This window comes from Zalophus californianus, chromosome 1 (assembly GCF_009762305.2).
Source record: "Zalophus californianus isolate mZalCal1 chromosome 1, mZalCal1.pri.v2, whole genome shotgun sequence".
NCBI lineage: Eukaryota > Metazoa > Chordata > Mammalia > Carnivora > Otariidae > Zalophus > Zalophus californianus.
Window position 1 is genome coordinate 5,042,381 of NC_045595.1, and position 12,581 is coordinate 5,054,961.

General features: G+C 40.5%; 1 protein-coding gene across 3 annotated transcripts in view; it reads left to right on the top strand.

Moving 5' to 3' along the window:
* Positions 1–7,995, top strand: part of ADGRE1 (adhesion G protein-coupled receptor E1) — a 66,804-nt gene extending 58,809 nt beyond the window's left edge. For 2 of the 3 annotated variants that reach the window (XM_027586829.2, XM_027586832.2), the window contains 4 exons: positions 750–816; positions 2,685–2,776; positions 5,821–5,925; positions 7,621–7,995. In XM_027586829.2, coding sequence (XP_027442630.1) covers positions 750–816; positions 2,685–2,776; positions 5,821–5,925; positions 7,621–7,822 — 466 coding nt within the window. In that variant the 3' untranslated portion in view covers positions 7,823–7,995. Of the gene's footprint in view, positions 1–749; positions 817–2,684; positions 2,777–5,538; positions 5,708–5,820; positions 5,926–7,620 lie in introns of all 3 variants that reach the window. The other variant, XM_027586831.2, reaches the window with a different exon arrangement.
* The last annotated feature ends 4,586 nt before the right edge of the window (positions 7,996–12,581 follow it).

Sequence of the window (12,581 nt, forward strand, 5' to 3'; positions counted from 1 at the left end):
GTGGCGGGAGGCACACTTTTGCTAAAGGAATATTGGGGTGCTGTTACTGAACGTGGTGGAATGGTTGTCAGATGGTGAAAACAACAAATTCCTAGAGACATGATGGAAAGAGGCAATGAATTATCTCTTCCTTCTCTTCCTCCCTCCCTCCTTCCCTCCCTCCCTTCATTTCTTTTAAGAAATAATTATGGAATGCCTCATCCATGCCAGACTTTGCACTGAGTGCTGGGTATTCAGAGATGAACAAAAGTTCAAGGTCTAAATTCTCATATAGCTCATACTCTTGTAGGGAGTGAAGGACAATTTGCAAGGAAACAAACACCACCATAATTTATGACACCAATAGATGCTATAAAAAAGAAAAGCAACAAGCTCTGCTAGAGATGGACCAGGGGTAGGGGTGGTCAGAAGTGGCTTTTCAGAGGAGGTGTCATTTGAGCTGAGATTTGAAGGAGCAGGTGTGCCGGTGAAGAGGTCTGAATGAGGGGAGGGGGTTACAAAGATTATGAATTGAGGACGAGCTCTATGCAGGGCATCAAGTGAACGCTTCAGGAATATTTACCCAGGAGGAATATCTGAAAGAAGACTTGCTGTGGCCCAAAGAAAACTGAGCTGTAACCTGCCCCATCATGAGAATTTTTATCTCAGGGTCAGCTCCCTATACTCTCCTCCACTAGTGCATTTGTTGGAGTGTGAGTAACTGTAGGGTCAAGACTGAGACAAGCTCTGAATCCTGTTTCTCTCCATAGCTGCTGGCTGAATACAGAGACAGGGTTCATCTGGAGTTTCCTGGGGCCAGTCTGCGCCATCATCATGGTAAGCAAATTGCTTGGCACAGCGTGTCCTGGAGCAGGAACAAGGAGACCCTGGGGATCAGGAAGTACCAGTGGAAGCTGCGTAGCCGAGGTCACTCATTCCTCTCAAACATTCTCCCTTCTGATCCCTGGTTCTTGAGATATCCAAGTTAGAGTGTAATTTCTTTGACTTGTGATTTTTTTTTTTCTCTGCCAACATGCAAATCCTCTGGAAGGGACCACAGTCTTATCTGTCCTTTGTGTTTCAGTAAGAATGGGTCTATTAATGTCTTCTGAGGATAGACATTGAATGGAAAAAAAGAAGGGAGAAAGAAATTAAAAGTATTTAGTGGTCAGGCAGAAGAAGAAAACAGTGGAATGGAAGCAGAGGGAAGCCTAGAGTTGTTTTTGTTTTTGTTTTTAGCTTTATTGAGGTGTAACTGACAAATTAAAAATGTATATATTTAAGGTGTACAACTTGATGTTTTGACTTATCCATACGTCATGAAATAATCACCACAATCAACCCAATGAACATATACATCACCTCGCATAGTTACAGTTTTTCTTTCTTTTCTTTTCCTTTTTTTTTTTTTTGTGGTGAGATCACTTAAGATCTACCCTTTTAGCAAATTTCAATTATACAATACAGTATTGTTAACTATAGACACCACACTGTACATGAGATCTCTAGAACTTATTCACCTTGCATAACTGAAACTTTGTGATCTTGGACTAACATCTCCCCCCATTTGCTCCCCCAGCCCCAGCACCCACTGTTCTACTCTCTGGGAACCTGGGGGTGTTGTGCACCATCTCCTTGCCTCCTTACCTCCAACACAGATGCAACAGTCCTGCAAGATGATGTTTCTTTTGACTGTCACTCATGGTGGCTTTTTTCCTTGTGTCACTTGTAATTGTTAATTATGAGCTCCTATCTGACTGATTTAAATCTTGGGAATTCTTGAGATTGTATTCCTCCAGAGGGGTTTTGCTCTGATTTCTGTAAGATTTGGGAGGGGGGCATGTATTAGTTTCCTAGGGCTGCCAAAGTATCACAAACAGGGTGGCTTAGAACAACAGAATTTTATTGTCTCACAGCTCTGGAGGCTAGAAGTATAAAATCGAGGGGTCAGTAGGGCCATGTCCCCTTTGAAGGCTCAAGGGAAGGATCCATTCCAGTTTTCTATCCAAGAAGACTGGTAACCTCAGGAGTTTTTTGGCTTGTAGATGTTTGGCTTCTCTCTGTGCATGACTGTCTCTGTGTCCAAATTTCCCTATTTTATAAGGTCATGTGGGATTAGGGCCCAACCTATGACCTCGTTTTAATTTGATCACCTCGTTTAATTAGATCACCAGATCTAACTCCAAATAAGATCACATTCCTAGGTCCTGGGGATTAGGTCTTCAACAATTCAACCCAAACAGGGCACCAATCTTAATTCTAACTTTCCACATGCATCCAGTGAAAATAAGTGGTGATCACCCAGATGAGAACCAGCAAAGGATATTTATTGCTATAGTAAGGGAGTCAGCCACCATCATTTGCACTTTGCAGAGACTCAAAAGCAGGCAGAGTAGGATAAAAAAGGGAAGGCTTCAGGTGTGCCTTGATCAGAGGCTGTAGGCATCAGGACCCTATAGGCAAGCTAACTCAAAGCAAGGCATCCTATGTGAATGCTTAGGGGAGCATATTGGCTTTTTCCTTTTGGTCCTAAGTTGGAAGTGAGGGCAGAAATTAGGGAGGCTGTCAGTCACCAATCAAGAGGTGGTTGTTTAGGGTCGACTGCTTCCTGGAGTGGTTACTGCAGACTATGGGTTTTTACTGGGGGTCTGGCCATTGTCCAGTTGTATATCCAATCTCTCAGTCTTTTCTGCTTGACTTTGTAGGTTAATTCCATCCTCCTGACTTGGACGTTGTGTGTCCTGAGGCAGAAGCTTTCCAGTGTCAATGCTGAAGTCTCAACGCTCAAAGACACCAGGTGTGGACCCTCTTTCCTTTTCTCTCCTTTTCAAGTCTCCTTCATTCTTCCCACAAACATTCACTGAGTACTTTTTGTATGCCTGGTCCTGTGCCCAGGACAGAACAGCACAGTGTCTAGATCTGGGGTCTCAAACACCAGGTCTGCCACTTATAAGCTGTGTGACCTTAGGCAAGTTACATAACCTCTCTGAGACTGTTTCCTCATCTGTATACTGGGGATATTAACATTGCCCACTTTATTTGGCTTATGAAGCAGTAACACAGTTACTAGGGAGAGTGTTTCCTATATTGAAACTATTAATACATTTTCTAACTCATCTACTGTGCATAATAATATGTGCATATTTACAAAAACAGAATCATGCCATCTACTTTATTTTTATAACCATTTTTTCTCTTAATAATGTTATGAATATTTTTCAAGTTAACTAGACATTCTTTAACAATATCTTCTTTTTTTTATAAAACATTTCAGTGTAAGAATGTAGCACAACTTACTTAAATCACGCCTTATTCATGGACGTTCAAGTTGTTTCTGATTTCTTGGGGTGGGGAGAGCTATTATAAGCAATGCAGTCCTGAATACCCTTGTAGATAGATCTTTTTCATATCTGTGGTTATTGAATCATAACAGTAGGCATGAAACTGCCTGAGTCAAATGGCAGGTTGGATTGTCCCACTTTTAGTATATATTGAAAATTATTTTCCGGAAAATTTGTTTCCATTTGCAAGAGTGCTTATTTACCTACAGCTTTGCTGACACTGGGATTTATCATTTTTGTTGTGTCATTTTGATGATTTAATAGGTGAAAGATACTATCTTATTATTTTAGTTTTGTATATATTATTTTATCTTACAGATGTGGGACATTCTCATACTTTTACAGGCCATTTGTGTTTCTTAACTTCATCACTCAACTACTCTTTTTTAAAAAAGATTTTGTTATTTGAGAGAGATAGAAAGCACAAGGGGGGGGAGGGGCAAAGGGAGAGGAAGAAGCAGACTCCCTGCTGAGCAGGGAGCCTGATGAGAGAGAGAGGCTTGATCTCAGCACCCTGAGATCATAACCTGAGCCAAAAGCAGCCACTTAACTGATTGAGCCACCCAGGCACACCTCAACTAATCTTCATCTTAAGAACCTACCAAAGTCAGACATTGTCTAGGTTTTATTATCAGGAACCTTATGATGTCCTTTGCTTATTTTCCTGTCAGTATCCAATCCCTCTTCCATCTTAAATAATTTTTTCTAAAAATTATTTTTAAAAAGTTGATGCAAAAAGTGTAAAACAAAGTTAATACATGCAATGGTAAGAAAAATTAAGCAGTGAAAAAGGGAACACATGGAAAGTAATTTCTCGTCTCTTCCCTGACTCCCAGGTTCCCAGATCTCTCCCACCTTAAGCAACCATTATCACTTGAATTGAGCTTTCTTACAGAATATTCTATACCTACACATCAACCTTCTATTACATAAATGATAAGATACTATACATATTCTGAACTTTGGGTTTTTTCCACATAATATATAGCTGATTTCATATCAATACTTATGGCTAAAAACAACTAACAAAAATGTTTTTGTACTAGACACTGTTGTAAGCATCCTTAGAGTTTTGTTATCTCATTTGATCTGTAGAACAAGTAATATCACCCTGTAGGCATTGTATTATTAGTCCCTATATCAATTTGAGGAAACTGAGGCACAGTTTCCACAGGTACCCAGAGCCTGTACCCTCACCCCCTATAGTATATGGTCTCTCTCATCTCATTTTAAAAAATGGTTTTATGGGACACCTGACTGGCTCAGTCGGTGAAGCATGCAACTCTTGATCTCAGGGTTGTGAATTCAAGCCCCATGTTGGGTATAGAGATTACTTAAAAATAAAATCTTTTAAAAATGGTTTTATTATTTGCTTTTATTTATTTTATTTTATTTTTTTGAAAGCAAGAGCACTGAAAATCCGTTTTTCACAGTTATCTCTACTTTGGAGTTCCATTAAGTCTGTGAATTGGCTCAGCTTTTAGTCTCTATAGATTTGCCTATTCTGGACATTTCCTATAAATTGAATCATATACTCTGTATCCTTTTGCAACTGGCATCTCTCACTGACATAATGTCTTCAGGGTTCCTCCACATTGTAGCAGATATCAGTGCTTTATTCCTTTTCATGGTTAAATAATAATCCAGGGTATGAATGGACCATATTTTGTTTATCTGTCCATCAATAGATGGACCCTAGGGTTGTTTTCATTGCAGGGAGGACGGGGAATGAATGCTTAATAGGTGTGGGGTTTCTTTTTGGGGTGATAAAAATGTCTTAGAACTGGCTGGTGATGATGTTTGTACAGCATCATGAATGTGCCAAATGCCACTGAATTGCACACTTTAAATGGTTAAAGTGGTGAGTTTTATATTATGTGAGTTTTTCTTCAATTAAAAAAAGTGTCCTTGTATTTCATACTATGACATCACCATTCATTTAATGTGTCCCCGGTTCTTGACCTGTAGGTCCTTTGAGCATTTTCATCACTACCAACACTATTACGTTAAATATATGTGTCCACACATCCTTGTGCCATGTTATCTGTAGGCCAACTGCCTTTTAAATGCCAGCGGGACTCGATGTCCCTGCCTCGGGGCTTGGAGACTCCACTGCACGTTTATTCCCACCAAGGTGGCAGGTGAGTCGTGGGAGCACAGTCCATGAGAACAACAGCCACTGCCCAGAATTTTACCCTCTCCAAATCTTCTCCCCTAGGTTACTGACATTCAAAGCCTTTGCCCAGCTCTTCATCTTGGGGTGCTCCTGGGTGTTGGGCATTTTCCAGATTGGACCCATGGCTAGTATCATGGCCTACCTGTTCACTATCATCAACAGCCTGCAGGGGGCCTTCATCTTCGTCATTCACTGTCTGCTCAACCGCCAGGTACATAGCAGTTGCCCTTCCAGGCCCCATCCTTCCGGGGAACATGCCTGTGTCGGCCCACATCCCTGCATCTAGGAATAATTCATCCTCTTGTGATGTGTCTCTTCCTCCAGGTACGGGAAGAATACAGGGGATGGATTACCAGGAAGATCAAACCCAGTTCCGAGTCCCAGACTTCAGGGATGTTACTGTCCTCTGTCCCCTCCACTTCTAAAACGGTGAGAGACTGTTTTATGTGGTTTCTTCTGTTCAAATGGAACCCCTGCTTCTTAGCAACACCAGATGCCACTGTGCACCGAGTATCTACTGTGAGCTAAGTGTGTCCATGTATATTATTAGCACATTTGATAAAGTACGGTATTCAAGAGTTGGGGTTCAGGAGCCAGGCTTCCTGGGCTTAAATCCCAGCTTTGCCCCTTAGTAGCTGTGTGAACTAAACAAGATAAAATCCTGACTCATACAGATATAATATGAGCATACATTAAGGATTTTATTCTACTCATTAATCAGTGAGGGAGTGAGGTGGATATTAAACTGGCTCAAGAGAGAATGCACAGAACAGATATATATATTATGTAACACATATATATACTGTATTATGTAACATGTATCATATATATCTCATATATTGTATACATTATATACAAATTATGTAATGTTTTATATATTTTGTGTAAATTATATATAGTATATATTATATATGTATTATGTAATACATACATATGTCTGTACTTTGCATTCTTTTCTGAGCCAGTTATAATATCTGCTAGGTTCCCTTGTTGATAATTTTATATCAACAAAATATAAATTATATATATAACATATATAATTATACATATAATTATAAAGTTATATATTATATAACTATACCTAATACATAAAATTTCATATGATGTATTTAAAAATGAATTAAAATATATATCAACATATGAATTCTATGAATTATACTACACATATATAATTTCAGAGACATTGAAATGAATGTGCAAATGGAGGCAAAACTGATTTTTCCACATAATTTTGCATTGCTATCATCGCTATTTAAAATTTACAGAGTTGTATTTAAATTCAGTTAACCAAGTTATAGCACATCATTAGTTTTTGATATAATATTCAATGATTCATTAGTTGAGTATAACACCCAATGCTCATCATATTTAAATAAATAAATAAAAATTAAAAAGAACAAAATTTACAGAGTTGTAAAACTTTCTCTACACAATTGCTCTTCCATCCCCCATTAGAATTTTTTATATTTTCAATAATTTATTCCAAACACAAGTAATTAAGATTCAGTGGCTTAATTAAATAGGAAATTCTTCTTCTTCTTCTTCTTTTTTTTTTTTTTTTTGCAAGAATAGAAGCTGAGTTAGGTGTTGCTGGTATTGGTTCTGTTGCTCAGGGATGTTGTAAAGGATCTAGGTTTTCCCTACTTTTCCAATCCACTAACAACATGTTGACTTCATCAAACAATTTTCATGATTGCAAGATGGCTGCCATAGCTCCAGACATCATGACCATGTTGAAGGCAAGAAGAGGGATGGGGCAGAAGTGGCAAACGCTTTCTCCCTTTCACAGGAAACGAAAGCTTTCCCAGAAATCCCTCAGTGGATTTCCCTTTCACTTAGTTGGTCAGAACTGTATCACATGATGACACATAGTTACAAAGGAATTTGACAAAACAAGTATTTGGCTTCTTTGCTTCTTGAGTGGAAGCTATCAGTGGTGAAGAGGTTGAGAACAGTTTTCAAGTTTGCCATTAGTGCCTGCCACACTAGAGACCATCACTGTTAACATTTTAATGTTTATCCTTCAGTCGTTTGTTGCCATATTTCTCTCTGTGTATTTATAAGACCCCTAGAATCACATTTGTACTAATTCTGCTGATTCTAATTCTGATTTCTCTCTCACAGGGTTAAAGCTCTTTCTTACTTTCAAATATGCTATGAAGCAACATTTGAGGAAAGCAGGTACCTGCAGGAGCCTACTCTGAAATCTCTTCACAGCTTGATGCACAGATGCAGGATCCTGCTAGCCCCAGAACCCTCTGGAAAACAAGAATTTCTGTTCAAGATGATAAGTTCATCATCCATGTTCTGCTCCATGAGTTTCTAGACTTTTGTGGAAGTAACAGATCCCAGGGCAATGGCATGAACAAGGTTACCTGGCTACCATTTTGGTTTCTCCTAAGCTCATTGGTGCATGGCAAGCAAGTGTGCCTCTCCAGCACTATCCTGCGCCTGACACAGAGCAGTCCTCAATAAATGATTTGTCATATGACTGACTGACTTACCCTTTGACAAAGCCTCCTCCTGCTTTTAAAGAAATGGTCAGTAAAACAGTAATGGTGACCCCAGGGGATGAATAAAACCCACAGACCTATAGGCTACTTTTGCACAGACACTTAAAACAGTTATGTTGGTGAGTAGGAGTGCTGGATGGAGCAGAATCCCAGCATTTCATGGAGGGTTGCAGTGCTTGATGACACCTTTTGGAAACTGTTTTGGTTTCCTGGGACCTTTCAGCAAACCAGCATCTCTCTTCCTTCCAGGAACTTCCTTAGGACTTGGCTAGGATTCACACTTCTCACAAAAGTATCACCATCCCACCTGGCCCTCCATCCTGCATAAAATCTTGATTGCCAGGGAGAGTAGAGGGGGATGAAACTTTTTAAAATGTAGTTATCCTGGGGTGCCTGGGTGGCTCAGTCGTTAAGTGTCTGCCTTCAGCTTGGGTCATGATCCCAGGGTCCTGGGATTGAGCCCTGTGTCAGGCTCCCTGCTCCGCAGGAAGCCTGCTTCTCCCTCTCCCACTCCCCCTGCTTGTGTTCCCTCTCTCACTGTGTCTCTCTCTGTCAAATAAATAAATAAAATCTTCAAAAAAAATGTAGAAGTCCTCTGTGCTCGCTTTGGCCGCACACGGGCTAAAATTGGAACAATAAAATGTATATATCCTCCCTTCCAAGGCACTCTGATACCTCCCTACTCAAAGTGTGGTCTGTGGACCAGAAGCATCAGCATCACCTTGTTAGGAGAGCAGGATCTTAGGCCCCACCCCATATTGGCTGAACCAGAACTTGAATTTTAATGAGAGCCCCAGGGGATTTGTGTTGTACACACGAATGAATGTTCTAGAATATTCTGGAATATTCTTCTGCTTGCCATGCTGATAGCAGAGCTTGTCTTTAAAACCAGAAAGGAAAATATCTTCTTGACTTTTGGACTTTGCATCTGCCAGTCCCTCAAAATCCAACTAATTTCTACCTTTTCTTGAGTCTCAGTCATCACTTCCACCAGGGAGAATTTTTTGAATCTCCTCAGGTAGGACTAGATGCCCCTTTGCGTGTCCCTAGGGCTTCATGCTTTCTAACCCTGTATTATAACTTCTCTTTTTCTTAGGCATCTCCAGCTTAGACTGTGAGCTCTGTAAGTACAGGGAATTATACCTAGGAGATTCTCCATAAATATGTTGAATGAATGAGTAAATGAATGATTACTTTCCATTCTGAGGATGAGGAAACCGAGGCTCAGAGAGGTTAGGTAACTTTCCCAGACTCACACAGCTGTAGGTGGCTGAGGTAGGCTGTGAACTCTTGACCCCAGAGCTCCTCTTCCAGACCCTGTGTCTTTCTCCTTCTCTTCCTTTGACCCCAGGAATTCTTAGTTTGGGGATACAGAGGAAAGACAAAATATTTACTTTGAGTCAACTTACCACTGAAGATTCAATTAGCTCAGTAATGATCCTGGGTAGACGATTTGAAAACATTAAACTTGGCTGATGGAGGCTCAGTCTCTATTATTTGTGGCAGCCACAGCTTGAGAGGGAAGCTGACCCATGAGTTCATTTATGACAGGTTGGTCTTCAGTGTTTTGCTTGTCCAGAGAGTTCAGTACAGAGGCCGTAGTTCTAAGGGATAGTGAAGCGAGAGATGGCACGGCTCCTACCCGTCAGCAGTTGTGGTAGATTGATTGCATCAGTGGCCTCCATCTCTCTACACCCCTTCCCTGTCACTCTGTGATTCTTACTGCTCTCACTCAAGCTTGGCCTTGAGGCTTGCTTTGGTCAGCAGAATGACTCAAAGACAGAGGGTTTCACAATTGGGTGTGCATTCTTTCTTGCCTTTACAAGATCAGTTTTACTTGCTCTTGCCTCCCTGCCTCCACCCTGAGAACATATCCAGCTAAACTGCGGGAGGGGTGTGAGAAACATGGAGGACAGGTACGTCATCCCATTATACCAGCTGAGGCTGTCCTCAATCAGCCAACTAGCCGACCTGTAGCTGACTGCAGTCAGGTGAGCAAGCCCAGCTAAGAGCGCAGACCTGCTAAACCAAATCAGAGACTCAGGAGTAGCAATCAAGTATCTTTGTTTTAAGGCACTGAGTTTCAAGAGTAGTTTGTGGCAATTATTAACTGTTATATTAACCAATGGATTATCAACATTTTGTATTTAATTGCAACAATTTGGAAGATACTAAAAGAAGGATTGGGGTCTTCATTTCCTCTTAGCTATCAGCATCTATAAATTTGTAACACTTAAACTTCTTCCGGATAGAAGACTTACACAAAATCTTGTCTTTACAACAGTGTTACGCATTGGTCAGAAATAATGTTGTCCTTCAGCGGGCAGAATATCAGAGTTGTTAATCACACCTGCCTACACGTAAAGGGAAAACCAGAATGTGACAATGCCATATATATATTTATATACATATTATATAAACATACATACTTATATATAAAATACACATAATTTATTTTAATATATAATATATATTATATATAAAAATATATATTTAAAGGGACATATGCTCTTATTTTTTATTTTTAATTTTTTTAGAGAGAGAGAAAGTGGGGGGAGGGGCAGAGGGAGAAGGGGGGGCAGAGGGAGAGAGAGAATCTTAAGCAGGCTTCACACCACAGAGCCTGACTCAGGGCTCAATCTCATGACCCTGAGATCATGACATCAGCTGAAACCAAGAGTCAGATGCTTTAACTGACTGAGCCACCCACACGCCCCCGGAACTCTATGTTTCTTTTTCTTTTTTTTTTTTCTACTTGATTTTTTTTATTGTTATGTTAATCACCATATATTACATCATTAGTTTTTGGTGCAGTGTTCCATGATTCATTGTTTGTTCATAACACCCAGTGCTCCATGCAGAACGTGCCCTCCTCAATGCCCATCACCAGGCTAACCCATCCCCCTACCCCCCTCCCCTCTAGAACCCTCAGTTTGTTTTTCAGAGTCCATCATCTCTCATGGTTCCTCTCCCCCTCTGACATACTCCCCTTTTCTTCCTCTCCTGTTATCTTCTTCTTTTTCTTTTTTCTCAAAATATGTTGCATTATTTGTTTCAGAAGTACAGATCTGTGATTCAACAGTCTTGCACAATTCACAGCGCTCACCGTAGCACATACCCTCCCCAATATCTATCACCCAACCACCCCATCCCTCCCACCCCCAACCACTCCAGTAACACTCAGTTTCTTTCCTGAGATTAAGAATTCCTCATATCAGTGAGGTCATGTGATACATGTCTTTCTCTGATTGACTTATTTCACTCAGCATAACACCCTCCAGTTCCATCCACGTCGTTGCAAATGGCAAGATCTCATTCCTTTTGATGGCTGCATAATATTCCATTGTGTATATAAACCACATCTTCTTTATCCATTCGTCTGTCGATGGGCATCTTGGCTCTTTCCACAGTTTGGCTATGGTGGACATTGCTGCTATAAACATTGGGGTACACGTACCCCTTCGGGTCCCTACATTTGTATCTTTGGGGTAAATACCCAGTAGTGCAATTGCTGGATCGAACGGTAGCTCTAATTTCAACTGTTTGAGGAACCTCCATACTGTTTTCCAGAGGGGTTGCACCAGCTTGTATTCCCACCAACAGTGTAGGAGGGTTCCCCTTTCTCCCCATCCCCGCCAACATCTGTCGTTCCCTGACTTGTTAATTTTAGCCATTCTGACGGGTGTGAGGTGGTATCTCATTGAGGTTTTGATTTGGATTTCCCTGATGCCAAGCGATGTTGAGCACTTTTTCATGTGCCTGTTGGCCATTTGGATGTCTTCTTTGGAGAAATGTCTGTTCATGTCTTCTGCCCATTTCTTGATTGGATTATTTGTTCTTTGGGTGTTGAGTTTGATAAGTTCTTTATAGATTTTGGATACTAGCCCTTTATCTGATATGTCATTTGCAAATATTTTCTCCCATTCTGTCGGTTGTCTTTTGGTTTTGTGGACTGTTTCTTTTGCTGTGCAGAAGCTTTTTATCTTGATGAAATCCCAATAGTTCATTTTTGCCCTGGCTTCCCGTGCCTTTGGCGATGTTTCTAGGAAGAAGTTGCTGCGGCTAAGGTCGAAAAGGTTGCTACCTGTGTTCTCCTTTAGGATTTGGATGGACTCCTGTCTCACGTTTAGGTCTTTCAACCATTTGGAGTCTATTTTTGTGTGTGGTGTAAGGAAATGGTCCAGTTTCATTCTTCTGCATGTGGCTGTCCAATTTTCCCAACACCATTTGTTGACGAGACTGTCTTTTTGCCATTGGACATTCTTTCCTGCTTTGTCAAAAATAAGTTGACCATAGAGTTGAGGGTCCATTTCTGGGCTCTCAATTCTGTTCCATTGATCTATGTGTCTGTTTTTGTGCCAGTACCATACTGTCTTGATGATGACAGCTTTGTAATAGAGCTGGAAGTCCGGAATTGTGATGCCGCCAGCTTTGCTTTTCTTTTTCAGTATTCCTCTGGCTATTCTGGGTCTCTTCTGGTTCCATACAAATTTTAGGATTATTTGTTCCATTTCTTTGAAAAAAGTGGATGGTATTTTGATGGGGATTGCATTGAATGTGTAGATTGCTCTA